The 22,308-nt window shown below is 43.3% G+C and overlaps 2 protein-coding genes across 4 annotated transcripts in view; one reads left to right on the top strand and one right to left on the bottom strand.

Moving 5' to 3' along the window:
* LOC106563254 (ATP-dependent RNA helicase DQX1) overlaps window positions 1–8,497 on the top strand; it is a 34,253-nt gene extending 25,756 nt beyond the window's left edge. For all 3 annotated transcript variants that reach the window (XM_014128670.2, XM_014128671.2, XM_014128672.2), the window contains 7 exons: window positions 113–212; window positions 337–495; window positions 4,128–4,319; window positions 4,496–4,621; window positions 4,747–4,937; window positions 5,241–5,431; window positions 7,420–8,497. In XM_014128670.2, the coding sequence (XP_013984145.1) occupies window positions 113–212; window positions 337–495; window positions 4,128–4,319; window positions 4,496–4,621; window positions 4,747–4,937; window positions 5,241–5,431; window positions 7,420–7,636 (1,176 nt within the window). In that variant the 3' untranslated portion in view covers window positions 7,637–8,497. The remainder of the gene's footprint in view (window positions 1–112; window positions 213–336; window positions 496–4,127; window positions 4,320–4,495; window positions 4,622–4,746; window positions 4,938–5,240; window positions 5,432–7,419) is intronic.
* Window positions 8,498–11,235: 2,738 nt separating this feature from the next.
* LOC106563255 (endothelial differentiation-related factor 1 homolog) lies at window positions 11,236–15,053 on the bottom strand. The gene is made up of 5 exons (XM_014128673.2): window positions 14,749–15,053; window positions 14,248–14,299; window positions 13,946–14,106; window positions 11,991–12,084; window positions 11,236–11,835 (listed from the first exon to the last, which is right to left on the bottom strand). The coding sequence occupies exons 1-5, from the start codon at window positions 14,824–14,826 to the stop codon at window positions 11,774–11,776; spliced, it is 447 nt and encodes a 148-aa protein (XP_013984148.1). The 5' UTR covers window positions 14,827–15,053; the 3' UTR covers window positions 11,236–11,773.
* Window positions 15,054–22,308: the final 7,255 nt, after the last annotated feature.

The raw sequence follows: 22,308 nt of genomic DNA, 5'->3' as shown, positions 1-22,308 counted from the left end.
ACTTTTTTCCTTCACTGTAACCACAATGCTGCTTAACCTCAATAGACTATTGAGGTGCACCCAGTACCATTGCCATGCGTAACCTCCCACTTTTCCTGCCTCCGTCTCATAGGTTTACAACCCTCAAATTAGAGCGGACTCCCAGGTCCTGCGTCCAATCAGCAGGCAGCAGGCAGACATGCGGACGCAGAGGGTAAACGGTGACCTACCAGGTAGGTTAAGGTCAATCAAATCTGTTGAAGAAATCATCATGGACAGAAGGGACATACAAAGCTGTTACAGGACAACTATCCTGTCTCTGTGTATTCTTCTGAACCCTCTCTCCTGTCCCTCCAGGTCTGTGTTTACGTCTGTACCCCCAGGCTCTGTATGAGGAGGGCATGGCGGAGACCCGCAGCCCGGGGGTGGTGGAGGAGAACCTCAGCCACCTGGTGCTGCTGCTCAAGAGGCTGGACATCGCTGACATGGGCCAGTGCAAGTTCCTGGACAGGCCTGGTAAGGAGGGCCGTGCGTCATCTAGCTAGTTCAGCCCTGTTGTTTTCTTTGAATGAATAAAGTGCACCTTGCACCAGACCTGGGTTCAAATACATCTGTATTTGAGTATATGGTATTTAAAATACTTTTTTCTTTGTATTTGACTATTTTCAATTACACTGCACAAAAACAAGTACTTTTATTTCTGTATTTGAATGGTTATTTGTAAAAGCCAAATAGTCTACCACATTGTATTTTCAAATGCTTATTTCAAATACTATTTTCTAATACCTGGCTTAAATGCATTTACATATACTTTCCAAGTGTATTTGCAAATACACTGCTCAAAAAAATAAAGGGAACACATAACTTCTCTAGGGCCAGTGGGACGATTTCGTCCCACCTACGTAACAGCCAGTGGAATCCCGTGGCGCGTTATTCAAATACCTTAGAAATGCTATTACTTCAATTTCTCAAACATATGACTATTTTACACCATTTTAAAGACAAGACTCTCGTTAATCTAACCACACTGTCCGATTTCAAAAAGGCTTTACAACGAAAGCAAAACATTAGATTATGTCAGCAGAGTACCCAGCCAGAAATAATCAGACACCCATTTTTCAAGCTAGCATATAATGTCACATAAACCCAAACCACAGCTAAATGCAGCACTAACCTTTGATGATCTTCATCAGATGACAATCTTAGGACATTATGTTATACAATACATGCATGTTTTGTTCAATTAAGTTCATATTTATATCAAAAACCAGCTTTTTACATTAGCATGTGACGTTCAGAACTAGCATACCCCCGCAAACTTCCGGTGAATTTACTAAATTACTCACGATAAACGTTCACAAAAAACATAACAATTATTTTAAGAATTATAGATACAGAACTCCTCTATGCACTCGCTATGTCCGATTTTAAAATAGCTTTTCGGTGAAAGCACATTTTGCAATATTCTAAGTAGATAGCCCGGCATCACAGGGCTAGCTATTTAGACACCCACCAAGTTTAGCCCTCACCAAAGTCAGATTTACTATAAGAAAAATGTTATTACCTTTGCTGTTCTTCGTCAGAATGCACTCCCAGGACTTCTACTTCAATAACAAATGTTGGTTTGGTTCAAAATAATCCATAGTTATATCCAAATAGCGGCGTTTTGTTCGTGCGTTCAAGACACTATCCGAAAGGGTAAAGAAGGGTGACGCGCCCGACGCGTTTCGTGACAAAAAAATTCTAAATATTCCATTACCGTACTTCGATGCATGTCAACCGCTGTTTAAAATCAATTTTTATGCAATTTTTCTCGTAAAAAAGCGATAATATTCCGACCGGGAATCTGTGTTTTAGTACAAAGAGAGAGAAAATAAAAACATGGGGTCGCCTCGTGCATGCGCCTCAGTCTCATTGTCCTCTGATAGACCACTTACCAAAGGCGCTAATGTTTTTCAGCCAGGGGCTGGAATTACATCATTCAGCTTTTTCCCGGGTTCTGAGAGCCTATGGGAGCCGTAGGAAGTGTCACGTTACAGCAAAGATCCTCAGTTTTCAATAAAGAGAGTCAAGAAGAACAAGAACTTGTCAGACAGGCAACTTCCTGTAAGGAATCTTCTCAGGTTTTTGCCTGCCATATGAGTTCTGCTATACTCACAGACACCATTCAAACAGTTTTAGAAACTTTAGGGTGTTTTCTATCTAAAGCCAATAATTATATGCATATTCTAGTTTCTGGGCAGTAGTAATAACCAGATTAAATCGGGTACGTTTTTTATCCGGCCGTGTAAATACTGCCCCCTAGCCCTAACAGGTTAAACAACACAATGTAACTCCAAGTCAATCACACTTCTGTGAAATCAAACTGTCCACTTAGGAAGCAACAGTGATTGACAATACATTTCACATGCTGTTGTGCAAATGGAATAGACAACAGGTGGAAATTATAGGCAATTAGCACGACACCCCCAATAAAGGAGTGGTTCTCCAGGTGGGGACCACAGACCACTTTTCAGTTCCTATGCTTCCTGGCTGATGTTTTGGTCACTTTTGAATGCTGGCGGTGCTTTCACTCTAGTGGTAGCATGAGACGGAGTCTACAACCCACACAAGTGGCTCAGGTAGTGCAGCTCATCCAGGATGGCACATCAATGCGAGCTGTGGCAAGAAGGTTTGCTGTGTCTGTCAGCGTAGTGTCCAGAGCATGGAGGCGCTACCAGGAGACAGGCCAGTACATCAGGAGACGTGGAGGAGGCCGTAGGAGGGCAACAACCCAGCAGCAGGACCGCTACCTCCGCCTTTGTGCAAGGAGGAGCAGGAGGAGCACTGCCAGAGCCCTGCAAAATGACCTCCAGCAGGCTACAAATGTGCATGTGTCTGCTCAAACGGTCAGAAACAGACTCCATGAGGGTGGTATGAGGGCCCGACGTCCACAGGTGGGGGTTGTGCTTACAGCCCAACACCGTGCAGGACGTTTGGCATTTGCCAGAGAACACCAAGATTGGCAAATTCGCCACTGGCGCCTTGTGCTCTTCACAGATGGAAGCAGGTTCACACTGAGCACGTGACAGACGTGACAGAGTCTGGAGACGCTGTGGAGAACGTTCTGCTGCCTGCAACATCCTCCAGCATGACCGGTTTGGCGGTGGGTCAGTCATGGTGTGGGGTGGCATTTCTTTGGGGGGCCGCACAGCCCTCCCATGTGCTCGCCAGAGGTAGCCTGACTGCCATTAGGTACCGAGATGAGATCCTCAGACCCCTTGTGAGACCATATGCTGGTGCGGTTGGCCCTGGGTTCCTCCTAATGCAAGACAATGCTAAACCTCATGTGGCTGGAGTGTGTCAGCAGTTCCTGCAAGAGGAAGGCATTGATGCTATGGACTGGCCCGCCCGTTCCCCAGACCTGAATCCAATTGAGCACATCTGGGACATCATGTCTCGCTCCATCCACCAACGCCACGTTGCACCACAGACTGTCCAGGAGTTGGCGGATGCTTTAGTCCAGGTCTGGGAGGAGATCCCTCAGGAGACCATCCGCCACCTCATCAGGAGCATGCCCAGGCGTTGTAGGGAGGTCATACAGGCACGTGGAGGCCACACACACTACTGAGCCTCATTTTGACTTGTTTAAAGGACATTACATCAAAGTTGGATCAGCCTGTAGTGTGGTTTTCCACTTTAATTTTCAGTGTGACTCCAAATCCAGACCTCCATGGGTGGATAAATTGGATTTCCATTGATTATTTTTGTGTGATTTTGTTGTCAGCACATTCAACTATGTAAAGAAAAAAGTATTTAATAAGATTATTTCATTCATTCAGATCTAGGATGTGTTATTTTAGTGTTCCCTTTATTTTTTTGAGCAGTATACATTAAAATATTAAACTACTTGTCTTTTCAAATAAAATATATCTGAATACTTACTTTGAATGTAGGTAAAAGTAATTGAGATTTTTTTTAAATATATTTGAACCCAGGTCTGCCTTGCATTCATGGGATTCATGTAGCATTCATGTTTTTACTAGGTGCCTTCTATTTTGTGATATCAGGCAAAAAATAAGATCTTTCCATATCCGTCACTTTCTTCAATCCATCCCTCTCTGTTTTATTCACTCTCTCTTTTATTCTCTCCTCTCTCCCTCCCCCAGCTCCAGAGGCTCTGATGCAGGCTCTAGAGGACCTGGACTACCTGGCAGCGCTGGATGATGATGGGAACCTATCTGAGGTGGGCATCATTATGTCAGAGCTGCCCCTGGAGCCCCCGCTGGCCAAGGCCCTCATCGCTGCCTGCGAGTTCGACTGTGTCAACGAGCTGCTCACCATCGCTGCCATGCTCACAGGTACACACGGCACACACATAAACTGACCATGTTGCTTATTACTGGCTGTAAAATGAGCCTTTACTAACCCTTTTTACATGCATTACAGAATATTGCTTTGTTTTGTTTCTATAACTTAGACTTATGTTTTTGAACAGTCATTAATTTAAATTCTCCACCTGTGTGTGTGTCCCCAGCTTCCCCCTGCTTTGTGACCCCCACACCCCAGAGAGAGGAGGCAGCAGCCACTCACAGACGCCTCCTGTTGCACAACGAGGGAGACCACCTCACCCTCATCAACATCTACAACGCCTACATACAGCGTGAGACCATATACTACACACACACACTCATAGATCTACACACATAGGCATGGAACAGACATGTATTTCACACAATCTCTACTCCTTGAATATTAATATGTGTGTTTCTCTGATTCATATTTTAGACAATGAGGATGATGCTTGGTGTACTACCAACTTCCTTAACCCCGCCGCATTACGATTGGCTGTGGTGATCAGGGCGGAGCTGCTGGAGGTGATGCACCGAATAGAGTTGCCCGTCTCGCCTCCTTCCTTTGGTTGCCAAGACAACTGCACTAATATCAAGCGTGCGCTCATTTCAGGGTTCTTCCTCAAGGTAAAAGGACTCATCAGTCCACTTCTCCATTTAAGATGTAATTTAGTTTGTTTGTGTTTAACATTTGCCTGGGAAATATATAGACCTTAACCTTTCTCTCTATCCTCCCCCCTATTTCTTCCACCTCTCTTTGTCTTTCTCTTACTATCTGTCAAAATATTCACATTCTCCTCTCTTTCCATTCTGGTGTCTCTCTCTCTCTCTGTCTTTTGCCCCCCCCGTTCTCTCCTGATCTTTCTGTATTTGTTTCTCTCAATCTCATTTGATTTCATCTTCTCCCTTCCCTTCTCCTGTCTTTTTCAGGTGGCTCATGATGTGGACGGCTCAGGTAACTACCTCCTGTTGACTCACCGTCACGTGGCTCACCTCCACCCCTTCTCCTCCTACCTGTGTCGCCGGCCGCGCCTCAACCCCCCCTCCTGGGTGCTCTACCACGAATTCACCATCTCCCACGACAACTGCATCTGCACCGCCTCCGAGGTGCACCCCCACATGTGAGTAACCCCAAAATGTTTTGTGAACTTTTGTTGTTGAGCAAAGCCATGTACAGTTGAAGTCAGAAGTTTACATACTCTTAGGTTGGAGTCATTAAAACTCGTTTTTCAACCACTCCACAAATTTCTTGTTAACAAACTATAGTTTGTTTTGGCAAGTCGGTTAGGACATCTACAAGTCATTTTTCCAACAATTGTTTACAGACAGATAATTTCACTTATAATTCACTGTATCACAATTCCACTGGGTCAGAAGTTTACATACACTAAGTTGACTGTGCCTTTAAACAGCTTGGAAAATTCCAGAAAATTATGTCATGGCTTTAGAAGCTTCTGATGGGCTAATTGACATAATTTGAGTCAATTGGAGGTGTACCTGTGGATGTGTTTCAAGGCCTACCTTCAAACTCAGTGCCTCTTTGCTTGACATCATGGGAAAATCAAAAGAAATCAGCCAAGACCTCAAAAAAAATTGTAGACCTCCACAAGTCTGGTTCATCCTTGGGATCAATTTCCAAACGCCTGAAGGTACCACGTTCATCTGTACAAACAATAGTACGCAAGTATAAACATCATGGGACCATGCAGCCGTCATACCACTCAGGAAGGAGACGCGTTCTGTCTCCTTGAGATGAACGTACTTTGGTGCGAAAAGTGCAAATCAATCCCAGAACAACAGCAAAGGACCTTGTGAAGATGCTGGAGGAAACAGGTACAAAAGTATGTATATCCACAGTAAAACAAGTCCTATATTGACATAACCTGAAAGGCCGCTCAGCAAGGAAGAAGCCACTGCTCTAAAACCACCATAAAAAAGCCAGACTACAGTTTTCAACTGCACATGGGGACAAAGATTGTACTTTTTGGAGAAATGTCCTCTGGTCTGATAGAACTGTTTGGCCATAATGACCATCGTTATGTTTGGAGGAAAAAGGGGGAGGCTTGCAATCCGAAATACACCATCCCAACCGTGAAGCACGGGGGTGGCAGCATCATGTTGTGGGGGTGCTTTGCTGCAGGAGGGACTGGTGCACTTCACAAAATAGATTAAATCATGAGGAAGGCAAATTATGTGGATATATTGAAGCAACAACTCAAGACATCAGTCAGGAAGTTAAAGCTAGGTCGCAAATGGGTCTTCCAAATGGACAATGACCCCAAGCATACTTCCAAAGTTGTGGCAAAATGGCTTAAGGACAACAAAGTCAAGGTATTGGAGTGGCCATCACAAAGCCCTGACCTCAATCTATAGAAAATTTGTGGGCAGTACTGAAAAAACGTCTGCGAGCCAGGAGGCCTAGAAACCTGACTTAGTTACACCAGCTCTGTCAGGAGGAATGGGCCAAAATTCACAGAACTTATTGTGGGAAGCTTGTGGAAAGCTACCCGAAACGTTTGACCCAAGTTAAACAATTTAAAGGCAATGCTACCAAATACTAATTGAGTGTATGTAAATTTCTGACCCACTGGTAATGTGATGAAAGAAATAAAAGCTGAAATAAATCATTCTCTCTACTATTAATCTGACATTTCACATTCTTAAAATAAAGTGGTGATCCTGACTGACCTAAGACAGGGAATTTTTACTAGGATTAAATATCAGGAATTGTGAAAAACTGAGTTTAAATGTATTTGGCTAAGGTGTATGTAAACTTCCGACTTCAATTGTAGATAGTGTGTAATGTACACTAACCCTGAACTTCTTTGGGCCATCCTCATAGTGGTGTCTTTACTTCCTTTTGGAATACTAGTCCTCTGATAAACAGTAAACTGTACTATCTGTCAGAAGATAGTGGTGCATACCAGGTTGTCTTTAGTGATCAGATCGCACAACGAGAAGCATTAAACTTCTCTGGAACCAGGTCAATATGATATAGCAATCTTCTGAGATGTGCACATGTCATTACATTGAGGTAAACTAGGCATTTAAGTGCATTACTTTGATAACCTACTTTGGTAACCTTGGCCTATTAATGTTTCCTGTGCAGGTTGGTGGAGCTGGCCCCTCTGTACTACCTAGGCAACTTGCCGTCCAGCGAGGGACGGGACCTTCTCATGGAGCTGAGACAGAGTCTGCTGCCCCCAGAGGAGGTACAGGAGAGGGGCCCAGAAGGGGTCTATGACACACGCCACATTGAGGAACACTTAGACAGGACCGGAGATCCACGTAATCAAGACAGTACTGAGCTGTGTGTCATACAGTGACAGGAATGGTGTGGGCAACCGAAAGCAGAACCAAGGGAGGAGAACCTGAGAGAGAGGACATGGATGCACTATGCAGGATAGTCTCAAGTACTTCCAGGAACACACTATAGATCTATACTGTACGCATGGACAGTTGATGAGGGAGAGTACGTATAGTACACTATCCAGCCATACAACGTTGTATGGAGGCAGTTGTTTCCATCTGAGTGAATAAGGGCTCACCTACAGGGGTTAGTGAAATCTTTAAATGAGATTAAATGCATTTTTGGTACATGAAAATGTGTGAGTTAGTGGCAATTTCAGACTGAACCTACAGAGTTCCTATAAAACAAACTGTATACTGGTATGCAAAGTAATATATATTGGGAATTATATATTGCCATGAATGTTGACTATTCTACAAGAGTCCCTGATACTTCACTGAAGAGACAGTCAGCTGTCAATAAGTGGACATGCATTCTTTCAATGATGACTGGTGAGGTATGGCATTGATGCTGTCACTTCCAGGGAATTTGTGTTTTTGACTGTTGTGGCACCAGCACCCATCTCTTCAGTGGAACTATTGGTTGACCTATGATCTCTCTGTAGAAGTGCCCAATCATAGAAGCTGACTTGATGTGGACTGGACATGTGATTTGCAGGGCTCAGTTAGGTTTAAACAGGGCGATCTACCATTGTACGGAGCTTTAGAATCCAGTTTTTGTTACTGTTGTTCTTTGTATGCTAGTGGGTTTCCAATGTGTTGAAATAATATAATATTTTGTGTGTAAATCAAGGGTATCGGGTCAGCCTCCCTCTATCTAATAAATACTTTAAATATATTTTGAACAACACAATTAAAGGTTTATTTGTTGAATTTCAGCTTGAAATGGTTAACTACTTCATGTTATACATTCAGCCCTTCAATTATGGAGGGACAATCTGTGGTCGGTGAAACATCGCATCCAGGTTTCTCACTCATGTAGCATGGGGAATTTGGGTAATAAGTTCATTAGGATAGCATAATAAAAGTAGACATTTTGGTTAGTACAATGTGCAATATTTACTGCTGTTCAATGGCCTCCCATACGATGGCATAGTTGATATACCGCTGTTCAATGGCTTATAAATGCCTCATGGCAAAAGAGCTTGCCAGTTTGTAGCCCTAAAAAAATGAAATTAGTTACCACTGGTTTATTCAGCCATTCCTATGGGGAAATTAATGTAGAAATAATAGAGGTTTTGGATAAACTCAGAAAATAAGGTCTGAGGTTAACAGAGGCTTAGGAGATCTTATACGTTTTGTTCTATGAGTTACAATTATAGTTTTTTTTTAATTACGCTGGGCCAATTGTGCACCACAGTATACATTGTTAGTTAAGATGACCTTTATGAATTATGTAGCCTTGATGTGCTTTTTTTCGATTACACAAATACTCCAAAATTCACAAAATGTGACAGTTGATGAAGATTATCTTAAAGAACAAAATGTCTAAGATATCCATTCATTTTCCCATAGGCTTTGTCCAACGAACCATGGCAGAGTTAGTGCCTACAAAAAAAACGCCATTCCTTTGCTATCTATAGCCTACGTCGGTGTAACCGGTGTGAAATGGCTAGCTAGTTAGCGGTGCACGCTAGTAGCATTTCAATCGGTGACGTCACTTGCTCTGAGACCTTGAAGTAGTTGATTCCCTTGCTCTGCAAGGACCACAGCTTTTGTGGAGCGATAGGTAACGATACTTTGAGGTTGAATGGTTCAAGCCCAGGTTGGGGCGAGGGGGTATTCAACTCTTACCAGTGGAGAATGGTGGTAGGAGTTATTGGAGGATGGGCTCATTGTAATGGCTGGAATGGAATAAATGGAATGCTATCAAACGTGGAAACCATCACCTTCCATTCCAGACATTACAATGAGCCCGTCCTCCTATAACTCCTCCCATCAGCCTCCACTGACTCTTACCATACGAGGTCCAGAGTCTGCTGGTTTTCTGTTCTACCTGATAATTAATTGCACCCACCAGGTATAATGTGGGGAGCCACTCCAAAACAACCGCTATGTGGATGTTGGCTAAACCTGATCTGATTTAATTGAGCCCTAGGCCAAAACCAATTGTAGGCTATACCTTAAGAAAAAATGTAAACTCATATCTTGGAGCAGCACCCTCAAGGGGCAGTATTGAACAAGTATTGAGCACTCCTCCCACCAGCCTCCACTGACTCTTACCCTACGAGGTCCAGAGCCTGCTGGTTTTCTGTTCTACCTGATAATTAATTGCACCCACCTGGTGTCCCAGATCTAAATCAGTCCCTGATTACAGGTGAACAATGAAAAAATGTTCCAGAGTTGAGTTTTAGGGGCCTACTGTCTAGGTCCCCATCCCTCTGCATTATAGAGTGGCACTGGCAGGGGCTGCCGTTTTGGCTGAAAACAAATCAAGGACTGGCATTATAAGCCACCTAAGCCAAATGATGCCTGATCAATATTATTTAGCCTTAAGGTAGGCTCAGTTACCAGGTCACAGAGCAAGATACAATATCGATATTGTCCTTGCTTTAGGCACAACAGGAAATCTAACAATGTTAAATTAAACTAATTAAGGTCTAGATTAAAGGGGCAATCTGCAGTTGCTACATCCATTTTTGGACTTATAAATTAATATGTACCCATTGATTCTTAAAGAATATAACTTATAAATGCCTCATGAGCTTAATTCAACTGTGGTACCCAACAGTTGAGGTTGCTTTATTGTTTCTTCTGCTTATTGCTGCTTTAAGGGCTCTATTTAATCCGAATTGAAAAAGTTCAGCTTTACAGCACGATTGAAATTTAAAGGCAATGTTCCCGCTTTAGCACACAGGGTTCACGTTAAACTGCTTATGTCGGCTTAATTGGAAATGACCTTACACCGAATCTGTAACGCTTCAGTTTTACAGATTGAATAGAGCCCTCAATCAGATTTAGCGTTAACCGGCCATAGCAGACACCAGCATAGTGGATGTTTTGGCAGTGTCTAGGTGGAACTGAGTTAAAACCATCAAATCGGTGAGCAGCTGCTCTTGCGATCATTGTCATGAAGCCACTCCCGCGTTAATGTTCAGAACGAGAAAGTGTAGGCTATATAGAAATAATTACTCAAATAGAAAAATCATGAATCATCCTAAACAAGTTGTAGATTACATCACGTTCCAGTGTTCAAACCTGTAAACAAGGCTGCATGGGATTTCTGTTAATGCGACTCCGTGCAGCCAATGGCAATGTCCACTTTAGGTATAGTGGGGAGCCACTTGTGACAGTTCTAATGCAGTTCAACCTCTATGCGAGCTACATTTTGACTCTAACCCATACAACTCATGGCCCTACTCATAACTCACCCATACAAATAGTTTCACTCCCCTTTACTTGGCATAGTGCTTTTGCGCAGACAAACTCATCAAAAATATTGGTTGTATCAAATGGGTTGTACATCAATTGTAGAACCTGAGTGAGTACAGGGCCAGTGTCAGACTGGTTTTATTACTGACAGTAACAATATAGGACACCAAAATATCTTATTTCAAGGCCTTCTCTAATGTAAAACTGGAGAAAACAACATTCTAAATAACCATCAGATGACAAGTAGACTGCCAAACTTTATTTTAAAATCAAAACCAAGCTACAGCAGGACATGTTCATATTGTAATGACCTAATAATATACAAGGTGTCTGAAAAGGCCGCAAACACGAAATGGATAAAGAACATGCTCCGAGAAAAAGTAAAATCGATGCACATGGCCATGGTAAAATTCACCTAGTCTGTTTCAAACATCCCAAAATAAGTTAATGCCAAAGCAGTAACGAACTAAATAAAAATTACATTTCACAGCACTTTTGGTTTGCAAGTTTTGCAATGCATTCAATCATTGTTTATAAGAAGTATTTTGTGATGACTTGTCAGTATATGCAGCTTGTAACATGGTGGATCACCAGGTCCTGTAGCAGGACTGGTGGAGATCAGCCCAGGTAGAGGAGGAGGGGAGGGGGGGGTTGGAGGGGTGAGGGAGACAGGGTCATAGCGGAGTAGGGAGGTGGGGATGATGGTAGGGGACGTGGGGATGAAAGTGGGGGACATGAGGATGAAGGTGGTACATGGAAGGGCTGATTTCGAGGCTTTGTCCTCATTTCTTCTTGGGTTTTGCCTCCAGGGGCAGTCCAATATCTTTCCCGCGCAGTTTCAAACCTGTGAACAAAAAGTTGCGAAGTCAGACAAAAAAAGTACCAATGGTAAAAGCCAAAGTACAGATGAATAAGGTGGCATACTACTCCGAGACCTGATTAAACATAGGGGTTGATTAGGAGAAATGTCAGTGTAAGTCTTTCCCAGATTCCACTCACCGATTGCTCTCTCAATCTTTCCCATGACCTGATTGTTGGGAATTGCTTTCCCACACTCATAGTCAGCAATGACCTGAGGCTTCTCATTGATTTTCTGAAAGTGAAAGCCAAAAGAGATGTCAGTAAAAATCGGTGACCTAAAAACTTTATTTTATTTAGACCTACAGTGCATTCAGAAAGTATTCAGACCCCCTTGACTTTTTCCACATTTTGTTACAGCCTTATTCTAAAACAGATTAAGTTTTTTCCCCTCAATCTACACACAACACCCAACAATGAAAGCAAAAACAGGTCTAGAATTTTTGCAAATATATTAAAAATAAAAACGGAAATATTCCATTTACATAAGTATTCAGACCCTTTACTGAGTACTTTGTTGAAGCACCTTTGGCAGTGATCACAGCCTTGAGTCTTCTTGGGTATGACGCTACAAGCTTGGCACACCTGTGTTTGGGGAGTTTCTCACATTCTTCTCTGCAGATCCTCAAGCTCTATCAGGTTGGATGGGGAGTGTCGCTGCACAGCTATTTTCAGGTCTCTCCAGAGATGTTCGATAGGGTTCAAGTCTGGGCTCTGGCTGGGCCACAAGGACATTCAGAGACTTGTACCGAAGCCACTCCTGCGTTGTCTTAGCTGTGTGCTTAGGGTCGTTGTCCTGTTGGAAGGTGAACCTTCGCCCCAGTCGGAGGTCCTGAGTGCTCTGGAGCAGGTTTTCATCAAGGATCTCTCTGTACTTTGCTCTGTTTATCTTTCCCTTGGTTCCTGACGAAACTCTCAGTCCATGCCGCTGAAAAACATCCCCACAGCATGATGCTGCCACCACCATGCGTCACTGTAGGGATTGTGCTAGGTTTCCTCCAGACGTGACGCTTGGCATTCCAGCCAAAGAGTTCAATCAGACCGGAGAATGTTGTTCTCATGGTCTAAGAGTCCTTTAGGTGTTTTTTTGCAAACTCCATGCCGGTTGTCATGTGCCTTTTACTGAGGAGTGGCTTCCGTCTGGCCACTCACCATAAAGGCCTGATTAGCGGAGTGCTGCAGAGATGGTTGTCCTTCTGGAAGGTTCTCCCATCTCCACAGAGGAACTCTGTAAGAATGACCATCGGGTTCTTGGTCACCTCCCTGTCAAAGGCACTTCTCCCCCCGACTGCTCAGTTTGGCCGGGCGGCCAGCTCTAGGAAGAATCTTGGTGGTTCCAAACTGCTTTAATTGAATAAATGGAGGCCACTGTGTTATTGGGGACCTTCAATGCTACAGAAATGTTTTGGTACCCTTCCCCAGATCCGTGCCTTGACACAATCCTGTCTCGGAACTCTACAGACAATTCCTTCGACCTCTAGGCTTGGTTTTTGCTCTGACATGCACTGTCAACTGTGGTACCTTATATAGACTGGTGTGTGCCTTTCCAAATCATGTCAATTTAAATGAATTTACCACAGGTGGACTTAAGAAACATCTCAAGGACAATCAATGGAAACAGGATGCACCTAAGCTCAATTTCGAGTCTCATAGCAAAGGGTCTGAATACTTAAGTAAATAAGGTATCCGTCTTTTACTTTAAATAAATTTGCTACAATTTCTAGAAACCTGTTTTCACATTGTCATTATGGGGTGTTGTGTGTAGATTGAGGGGGTAAAAAATAATTTCATCAATTTTAGAATAAGGCTGTAAAGTAACAAAATGTGGAAAAAGGGAAAGGGTCTGAATACTTTCCGAATGCACTGTACTGTCAAACTGTTGAAATGTCAATCATCACTGAGGCCATCTCTTTTAAGGTATACATACATTGGAGGCATCTTCAAAGTGTCCTCCCATGCTCATATGTACTGATGTGAAAGAATTGGACATAATTTTCACCTACACTGTGTTTAGATGAGTGCAGAGGAGACGAGGAAGCCACAGAAATGCACCAATATCTTAATGAGTCATATGGGTTTGCAGTAGCATTACTCACAGTGGCTAGGTCTTTCTGGGTGAGGCCCTTGTTCTGGCGGCCCTGCTGGATGACCTTGCCCACCTCCAGGGAGACCCGCTGGTGCTGCAGCTCCTCTGTCTCACGGTCCAGCTTGGCCGTGTTCTTGGTCATCAGGTGCTGCTTGTTCTGCCCTGCAGACCCTGTGGAGACATTGGCATGGTAAGCATAAACAAGCCATAACATAATTTTATTCAGAAATCAATCCTTCATGTCCCAGACTTCCCAGTAGGGGAGTCGGTGGATTGCACCTTGCATGTATTGCTATATAGAACAAGGCTTACATTTCTTAGTAGTCTCGAGGTCTTCTCCACGTCTCTGTGCAGCTGTGATAGCCTAGACAAAACATTGCACATTATTCAAATGTACTCTACATCGTTCCATAACACTGGGATATATTTAGTTAGCTAGTATTGCTGACGAGTAGGCCAGGCCAGGGGGGCTTATCCAACACAGAATCAAAACACAGGCTACGAAAAACGCAGAAAATGTTTGATAAAAGTCCAATTCATCGACGTCAGTCAAATGATTAGACGCCAACCCACATAGTTGCTATTTCTGTCCGTCGACCGTTTCACCGAGCAGGAAACGCCAGGGAGAGGCGAGGTCACAATCAAATCCCCGGTATTTATTAGCAAGCTTCCCTGCCAGTGAAAGTGTGCAGCCTACATGGGCTCAGTGGTTTGATTAATTAAATCGCATATTTATTTACAATATATCGAGTTGTTTCTCAGGTTCACATGCTAAGTGGCTGATGCTAGCTGCTCTAGCTAGCAGCTAGCTACCTGCTTAGATTTGGCCTGCGCAGCAGTCGGACCCTTCTTCCTCAAAACCGTCACGGTGTCCCAGTCGCTTTCTGCCATTGTTTCCAGGAATTATTCGATAGCCGTAACGACAATAATTATACAAAAATAAAGCTAACGTTAAATGCCTGGGTATCAAAACGATATCTGGCGACGTAAGGCTACTTCTTTCCTACGCGTGCTTTGACAACAACAACAAACGACGAACTAATAACAAACATCCACGCGTCTTTCAAAACCCAAAGCTCTATTCAAAACAAGCTCATAGATATGTGAACCTAGAGCTACAGTGACCTCTGCTGTTAAAAAGAAGGTGCTTGAGAACAAAGGAAATGTCAATGATACAATATTCTAGGGGTTACAACAAATTACAGATTATACAAAGACCTTAAAATATACGCACGTATTGATTGTTTTAACAGCTTTCTTATTAGAATAATGTAGAATGGTCTTAATGTACTGCTCGAATTCCTTATAGAAAACATGGAAGATGGTTTTTTTATTAGTGAATTTACATTTATTGATATTTTCCATTAGCACAATTAGATTTATGAGGTAAAAATTGTTTTTCTTTATACTTATTATAGTTAAGGAAACCGAGCAGCACATTCTCACATAACAAACAAAAGTCATCAAGAATATTAACAATTATAAAACTAAATATCTTGCCATAATTTCTTTACAAATAGACAATGCCAAAATAAATGCAAAACTGTTTCTGGATGCTATACACAAAAAATACAGTTAATGTTAATGTCTTTTCTTAGTTTCTTCAGGTAGTTCAGGGTAAAATGTTAGTTTTCCAGTCTTCATAGGTTGATGTTACATGAACGTCAGTAATTACTGTAACAACAAAGTAATAACCCTAACCTTAACCAAAGTGTTTACTTTATACCTAACCTTAAATTATGATCATAAAGCACATTTTTGCTTTCATTCATTTTTTACGATATAGCCAAATTTGACTTATTGGCTGTGGTTATTGTGTTAACCAGTATTAATTGGTTGATGTTACAAAGTATCCCGTATTCATAATGTAATAGTGGTTGATATTAAGTATCCATACAATGTACTGTAGCAATATAAACATGGGTGGAGGCTGCTGAGGGGAGGATGGCTCATAATAATGATTGTAATGGAGTCAATTGAATGGTATCAACCACATGGAAATCACTTGTTTGATACCATTCCACTGACTCCTTTCCAGCCATTATTATGAGTAATCCTCCCCTCAGCAGTCTCCACTGGATTGGGAATTCAGAGGTGGAGTGGAGGAGCCTCTATTTTAAGGTGTAGAGTTAGGATTAGGGTTGAGCCATGCCCTGTCATCTGCCATCTCTCCACACTTTCCTCTTGTCCCGTGTCCAGCTAGTCTGGCTGATACAAACTCGAAGTCCTCCTCCAAGGCTGCTGTGTACCACATGGGTCGCATCAGTCAGGCTAATGTCCATCCTAACCCTAACTTCATGTCCACACCCCAGTTCAACCCTAACCCTTGCCTCAACCCTAACCATAGACTGGTAATGCATTGTACTTAGAGCTGTAGCACAAACCAAAACCATAACCCTAGTAATACATTGTACTTAATTATAGCTATAGAAACAACCAAACCATAACTCTAACCATAGGCTGGTAATACATGTACAGCTGTAGAGCCAACCATAACCCTAAATTTAACTCTAGACTGGAAATATTGTACTTATAGCTGTAGCACCAAACCCAACCCTAGACTGGTAATACATTATAATCCTAACTTCATGTCCACACGCTGACTTAACCCTTACCCTAGCCATAACCCTAGCTTCATGTCCACACCTTGGCTCAAACCTTGGCTATAATAACCCTAAGAGTTTATCATCCTTTCCTCTTTGGACCCATAAGATGCTGGAGCTCGGCTCCCCCTTTGACCCAAGGTGCAGGAGCTTGGCTTTGATTGCTCTGGCTCCATTTCAACAGTGACTATAAAACAGGTAATCAACAATGTTACAAATACACACTGGAATGAACTTAGTTATTTCTCTCTGTAGCCTTTAACTCCTGATTTAATGTAATATTTGATGGAATTTGCCTATTATTGTTGTGGAACAGGTTTAAAAATGGTTCAACATGCATATGCAGATTGTGTTGAGGGTATTTTCTTTATTATACACTGAGATAACTACATAACAAGGTGTACACTTTTTAGGTAAGTTTAGCCAATGATGTATTGCTGATGCTATGTATTGGCCCTTGAGAGAGATTTTGAAGCCACCGGTCGCCCATATAGCCACTCCCCAGTATGAGCTGTATTACCAGTCTAGGGTTCCATAGGAATGAATGGAATTCTACAGTATTTCAATTAAATGTTTCAAGGACAAAATTACATGTATTTACACTGAACAAAAATATAAACGCAGCATGTAAAGTGTTGGTCTCAAGTTTCATGAGCTGAAATGAAAGATCCCAGAAATGTTCCATATGCACAAAAAGCTTATTTCTCTCAAATGTTGTGCACAAATTAGTTTATATCCCTGTTAGTGAGCATTTCTCATTTGTCAAGGTAACCCATCCACCTGACAGGTGTGGCATATCAAGAAGTTGATTAAACAGCATGATCATTACACAGGTGCACCTTGTGCTGGGGACAATAAAAGGCCACTCTAAAATGTGCAGTTTTGTCACAATGCCACAGATATCTCAAGTTCTGAGGGAGCATGCAATTGGCATGGTGACAGCAGGAATGTCCACCATAGCTGTTTCCAGATTATTGAATGTTAATTTCTCTACCATAAGCCGCCTCCTAACATTGTTTTAGAGAATTTGGCTGTATCTCCAACCAGTCTTAGAACCGCAGACTACATGAAACCACGCCAGCCCAGGACCTCCACATTTGGCTTCTTCACCTGCAGGATTGTCTGAGACCAGCCACCCAGACAGCTGATTAAACTGTGGGTTTGCACAACCGAAGAATTTCTCCTCACCAAGGTCTTGACCTGACTGCAATTTGGTGTCGTAACCAGCTTCAGTTGGAAAATGCTCACGTTCCATGGCCACTGGCACGCTGGAGAAGTGTCCTCTTCACGGATAAATCCTGCTTTCAACTGTACCAGGCAGATTTTTTTACATTTTTATTTCACCTTTATTTAACCAGGTAGGCCAGTTGAGAACAAGTTCTCATTTACAACTGCGACCTGGCCTAGATTAAGCAAAGCAGTGCGACGAAAACAACAACACAGAGTTACACCTGGCATAAACATATGTACAATCAATAACACAATAGAAAAATCTATGTACAGTCGTGGCCAAGTTTGGAGAATTACACAAATATTAATTTCCACAAAGTTTGCTGCTTCAGTGTCTTTAGATATTTTTGTCAGATGTTACTATGGAATACTGAAGTATAATTACAAGCATTTCATAAGTGTCAAAGGCTTTTATTGATAATTACATGAAGTTGATGCAGAGTCAATATTTGCAGTGTTGACCCTTCTTTTTCAAGACCTCTGCAATCCGCCCTGGCGGACTTTACCCCAGTCCTCAGCAGTCCAATCCCTGTACCTTTTGCAGAATATCAGTCTGTCCCTGATGTTTTTCCTGGAGAGAAGTGGCTTCTTTGCTGCCCTTCTTGACATCAGGCCATCCTCCAAAAGTCTTCGCCTCACTGTGCGTGCAGATGCACTCACACCTGCCTGCTGCCATTCCTGAGCAAGCTCTGTACTGGTGGTGCCCCGATCCCACAGCTGAATCAACTTTAGGAGATGGTCCTGGCGCTTGCTGGACTTTCTTGGGCGCCCTGAAGCCTTCTTCACAACAATTGAACCGCTCTCCTTGAAGTTCTTGATGATCCGATAAATGGTTGATTTAGGTGCAATCTTACTGGCAGCAATATCCTTGCCTGTGAAGCCCTTTTTGTGCAAAGCAATGATGACGGCACATGTTTCCTTGCAGGTAACCGTGGTTGACAGAGGAAGAACAATGATTCCAAGCACCACCCTCCTTTTGAAGCTTCCAGTCTGTTATTCGAACTCAATCAGCATGACAGCGTGATCTCCAGCCTTGTCCTCGTCAACACTCACACCTGTGTTAACGAGAGATCACTCTTCATAACATTCTGGAGTATATGCAAATTGCTATCATACAAACTGAGGCAGCAGACTTTGTGAAAATTAATATTTGTGTCATTCTCAAAACTTTTGGCCACGACTGTAGTGTGTGCAAATGTAGTAATATTAGGGAGGTATGGCAATAAATAGGCCATAGAGGTGAAATAATTACAATTTAGCATTAACACTGGAATGATAGATGTGCAGATGATGATGTGCAAGAGAGATACTGGGGAGCAAAAGAGTAAAAAATTATAAAATAAATAACAATATGGGGACGAGGTAGTTGGGTGTGCTATTTACAGATGGGCTGTGTACTGGTACAGTGATCGGTAAACTGCTCTGACAGCTGATGCTTAAAGTTAGAGAGGGAGATATAAGTCTCCAGTTTCAGTGATTTTTGCAATTCGTTCCAGTCATTGGCAGCAGAGAACTGGAAGGAAAGGCGGCCAAAGAAGTGTTGGCTTTGGGGATGACCAGTGAAATATACCTGCTGGAGCGCGTGCTACGGGTGGCTGCTGCTATGGTGACCAGTGAGCTGAGATAAGGCGGAGCTTTACCTAGCAAAGATGACCTGGAGCCAGTGGATTTGGCGACGAATATGTAGCGAGGACCAGCCAACGAGAGCATACAGGTCGCAGTGGTGGGTAGTATATGGGGCTTTGATGACAAAATGGATGGCACTGTGATAGACTGCATCCAATTTGCTGAGTAGAGTGTTGGAGGCTATTTTGTAAATGACATTGCCGAAGTCAAGGATCGGTAGGATAGTCAGTTTTACGAGGGCAAGTTTGGCAGCATGAGTGAAGGAGGCTTTGTTGCAAAATAGGAAGCCGATTCTAGATTTAATTTTGGATTGGAGATGCTTAAGGTGAGTCTGGAAGGAGAATTTACAGTCTAAGCAGACACCTAGGTATTTGTAGTTGTCCACATATTCTAAGTCAGAACCGTCCAGAGTAGTGATGCTAGTCAGGCGGGCGGTTGTGGGCAGCAATCGGTTGAAGAGCATGCATGTGGTTTTACTAGCATTTAAAAGCAGTTGGAGGCCACGGAAGGAGTGTTGTATGGCATTGAAGCTTGTTTGGAGGTTTGTTAACACAGTGTCCAAAGAAGGGCCAGATGTATACATAATCGTCTGCGTAGAGGTGGATCAGAGAGTCACCAGCCCGAGAATTGAACCCTGTGGCACCCCCATAGAGATTGCCAGAGGTCCGGACAACAGGCCCTCCAATTTGACACACTGAACTCTATCTGAGAAGTAGTTGGTGAACCAGGCGAGGCAGTTATTTGAGAAACCAAGGCTATTGAGTCTGCCGATAAGAATGCGTGATTGTCTAGCGCAGCTGATTTGTAGTCCAGATTGTCTAGCCCAGCTGATTTGTAGGGATCCAGATTTTGCAGTTCTTTCAGAACATCAGCTGTCTGGATTTGGGTGAAGGAGAAGCGGGGGGGACTTGGGCAAGTTTCTGCGGGGGGTGCAGAGCTGTTGGCCCGGGGTAGGGGTAGCCAGGTGAAAAGCATGGCCAGCCGTAGAAAAATGCTTATTGAAATGATTGATTATCGTAGATTTATCGGTGGTGACAGTGTTTCCTAGCCTCAGTACAATGGGCAGCTGGGAGGAGGTGCTCTTATTCTCCATGGACTTTACAGTGTCCCAAAACTTTGGGGAATTAGTGCTACAGGATGCACATTTCTGTTTGAAAAAGCTAGCCTTAGCTTTCCTAACTGACTGTGTATATTGGTTCCTGACTTCCCTGAAAAGTTGCATATTGCAGGGGCTATTCGATGATAATGCAGTACGCCATAGGATGTTTTTGTGCTGGTCAAGGGCAGTCAAGTCTCGGGTGAACCAAGGGCTATATCTGTTCTTAGTTCAATTTTTTTTTGAATGGGGCATGCTTATTTAAGATGGTGAGGAAAGCACTTTTAAGAGCAACCAGGCATCCTCTACTGACGGGATGTGGTCAATATCCTTCTCGGATACCCGAGCCAAGTCGATTAGAAAGGCCTGCTCGCTGAAGTGTTTTAGGGAGCATTTGACAGTGATGAAGGGTAGTCGTTTGACCACGGACCCATTACGGACGCAGGCAATGAGGCAGTGATCGCTGAGATCCTGGTTGAAGACAGCAGAGGTGTATTTAGAGGGCAAGTTTGTCAGGATGATATCTATGAGGGTGCCCATGGTTACGGATTTAGGGTTGTACCTGGTAGGTTCCTTGATAATTTGTGTGAGATTGAGGGCATCTAGCTTAGATTGTAGGACGGCCGGGGTGTTAAGCATATCCCAGTTTAAGTCACCTAACAGTATGAACTCTGAAGATAGATGGGGGGCAATCAATTCACATATGGTGTCTAGGACACAGCTGGGGGATCTATACCAAGCGGAAACAGTGAGAGACTTGTTTCTGGAAAGGGGGATTTTTAGAAGTAGAAGCTCGAACTGCTTGGGCACGGACCTGGATAGTATGACAGAACTCTGCAGGCTATCTCTGCAGTGGATTGCAACTTCGGCCCCTTTGGCAGTTCTATCTTGTAGGAAAATGTTGTAGTTGGGGATGGAAATTTCTGCATTTTTGATGGCCTTCCTAAACCAGGATTCAGACACGGCTAGGACATCAGAGTTGGTGGAGTGTGCTAAAGCAGTGAATAAAACAAACTTAGGGAGGAGGCTTCTGCTGTTAACATGCATGAAACCAAGGCTTTTACGGTTACAGAAGTCAACAAATGAGAGCGCCTGGGGAATAGGTGTGGTGCTGGGGGCTACAGGCGCTGGGTTAACCTCTACATCACCAGAGGAGGTGTAGGATAAGGGTGCGGCTAAAGGCTGTAAGATCTGGTCGTCTAGTGTGTTGGGAACAGAGAATAAAAGGAGCAGATTTCTGGGCGTGGTAGAATAGATTCAGGGCATAATGTACAGACAAGGGTATGGTAGGATGTGAGTACAGTGGAGGTAAACCTAGGCATTGAGTGACGATGAGAGCGGTTGTGTCTCTGGAGGCACCAGTTAATTAGGCCAGGTGAGGTCTCTGCATGTGTGGGGGGTGGGACAAAAGAGCTATCTAAGGCAAGTTGGGCGGGGCTGGGGGCTCAAACGTGAAATAAAACAATAACTAACCTAAACAGCAGTAGACAAGGCATATTGACATTAGTGAGAGGCATGTGTAGCTGAGTGATCATAGGGTCCAATGAGCAGCAATTAAGTGAGTCAGGGAGCCGTTCGGTAGTCGCTACTACGCTAGGTGAGCTGGAGACACAACGATTCAGAAAGCTAGCGGGCCGGGGATAGCAGATGGGTCTTCAGCAACGTTGCAACGGAAAAGCTTGTTGAAACCTCCTCGGGCGATTATGTCCGCAGACCAGTCGTGATAGATCACAGGGGCTCCGTGTCGGCAATAAAGGGTCCAGGCCAGTTGGCAAAAGAGGTATTGTAGCCCAAGAATTAGTTGGTAGACCTCTTCGG

This window comes from Salmo salar, chromosome ssa11 (assembly GCF_905237065.1).
Source record: "Salmo salar chromosome ssa11, Ssal_v3.1, whole genome shotgun sequence".
In the NCBI taxonomy this organism is placed as follows: Eukaryota; Metazoa; Chordata; class Actinopteri; order Salmoniformes; family Salmonidae; genus Salmo; species Salmo salar.
Note: the sequence above shows the minus strand (reverse complement) of the source record. Positions and strands in the feature narration are given on the sequence as shown.

Excerpts from the sequence above, each read along its gene's own strand:
- LOC106563255 (XM_014128673.2), bottom strand. The coding sequence starts at position 14,826 with ATGGCAGAAAGCGACTGGGACACCGTGACGGTTTTGAGGAAGAAGGGT. Across the intron at positions 14,107-14,247 it reads CCTCGAGACTACTAAGAAAT|GGTCTGCAGGGCAGAACAAG; the intron begins GTAAGCCTTGTT and ends ATGTCTCCACAG. Across the intron at positions 12,085-13,945 it reads CCCAGAAAGACCTAGCCACT|AAAATCAATGAGAAGCCTCA; the intron begins GTGAGTAATGCT and ends TTTCACTTTCAG.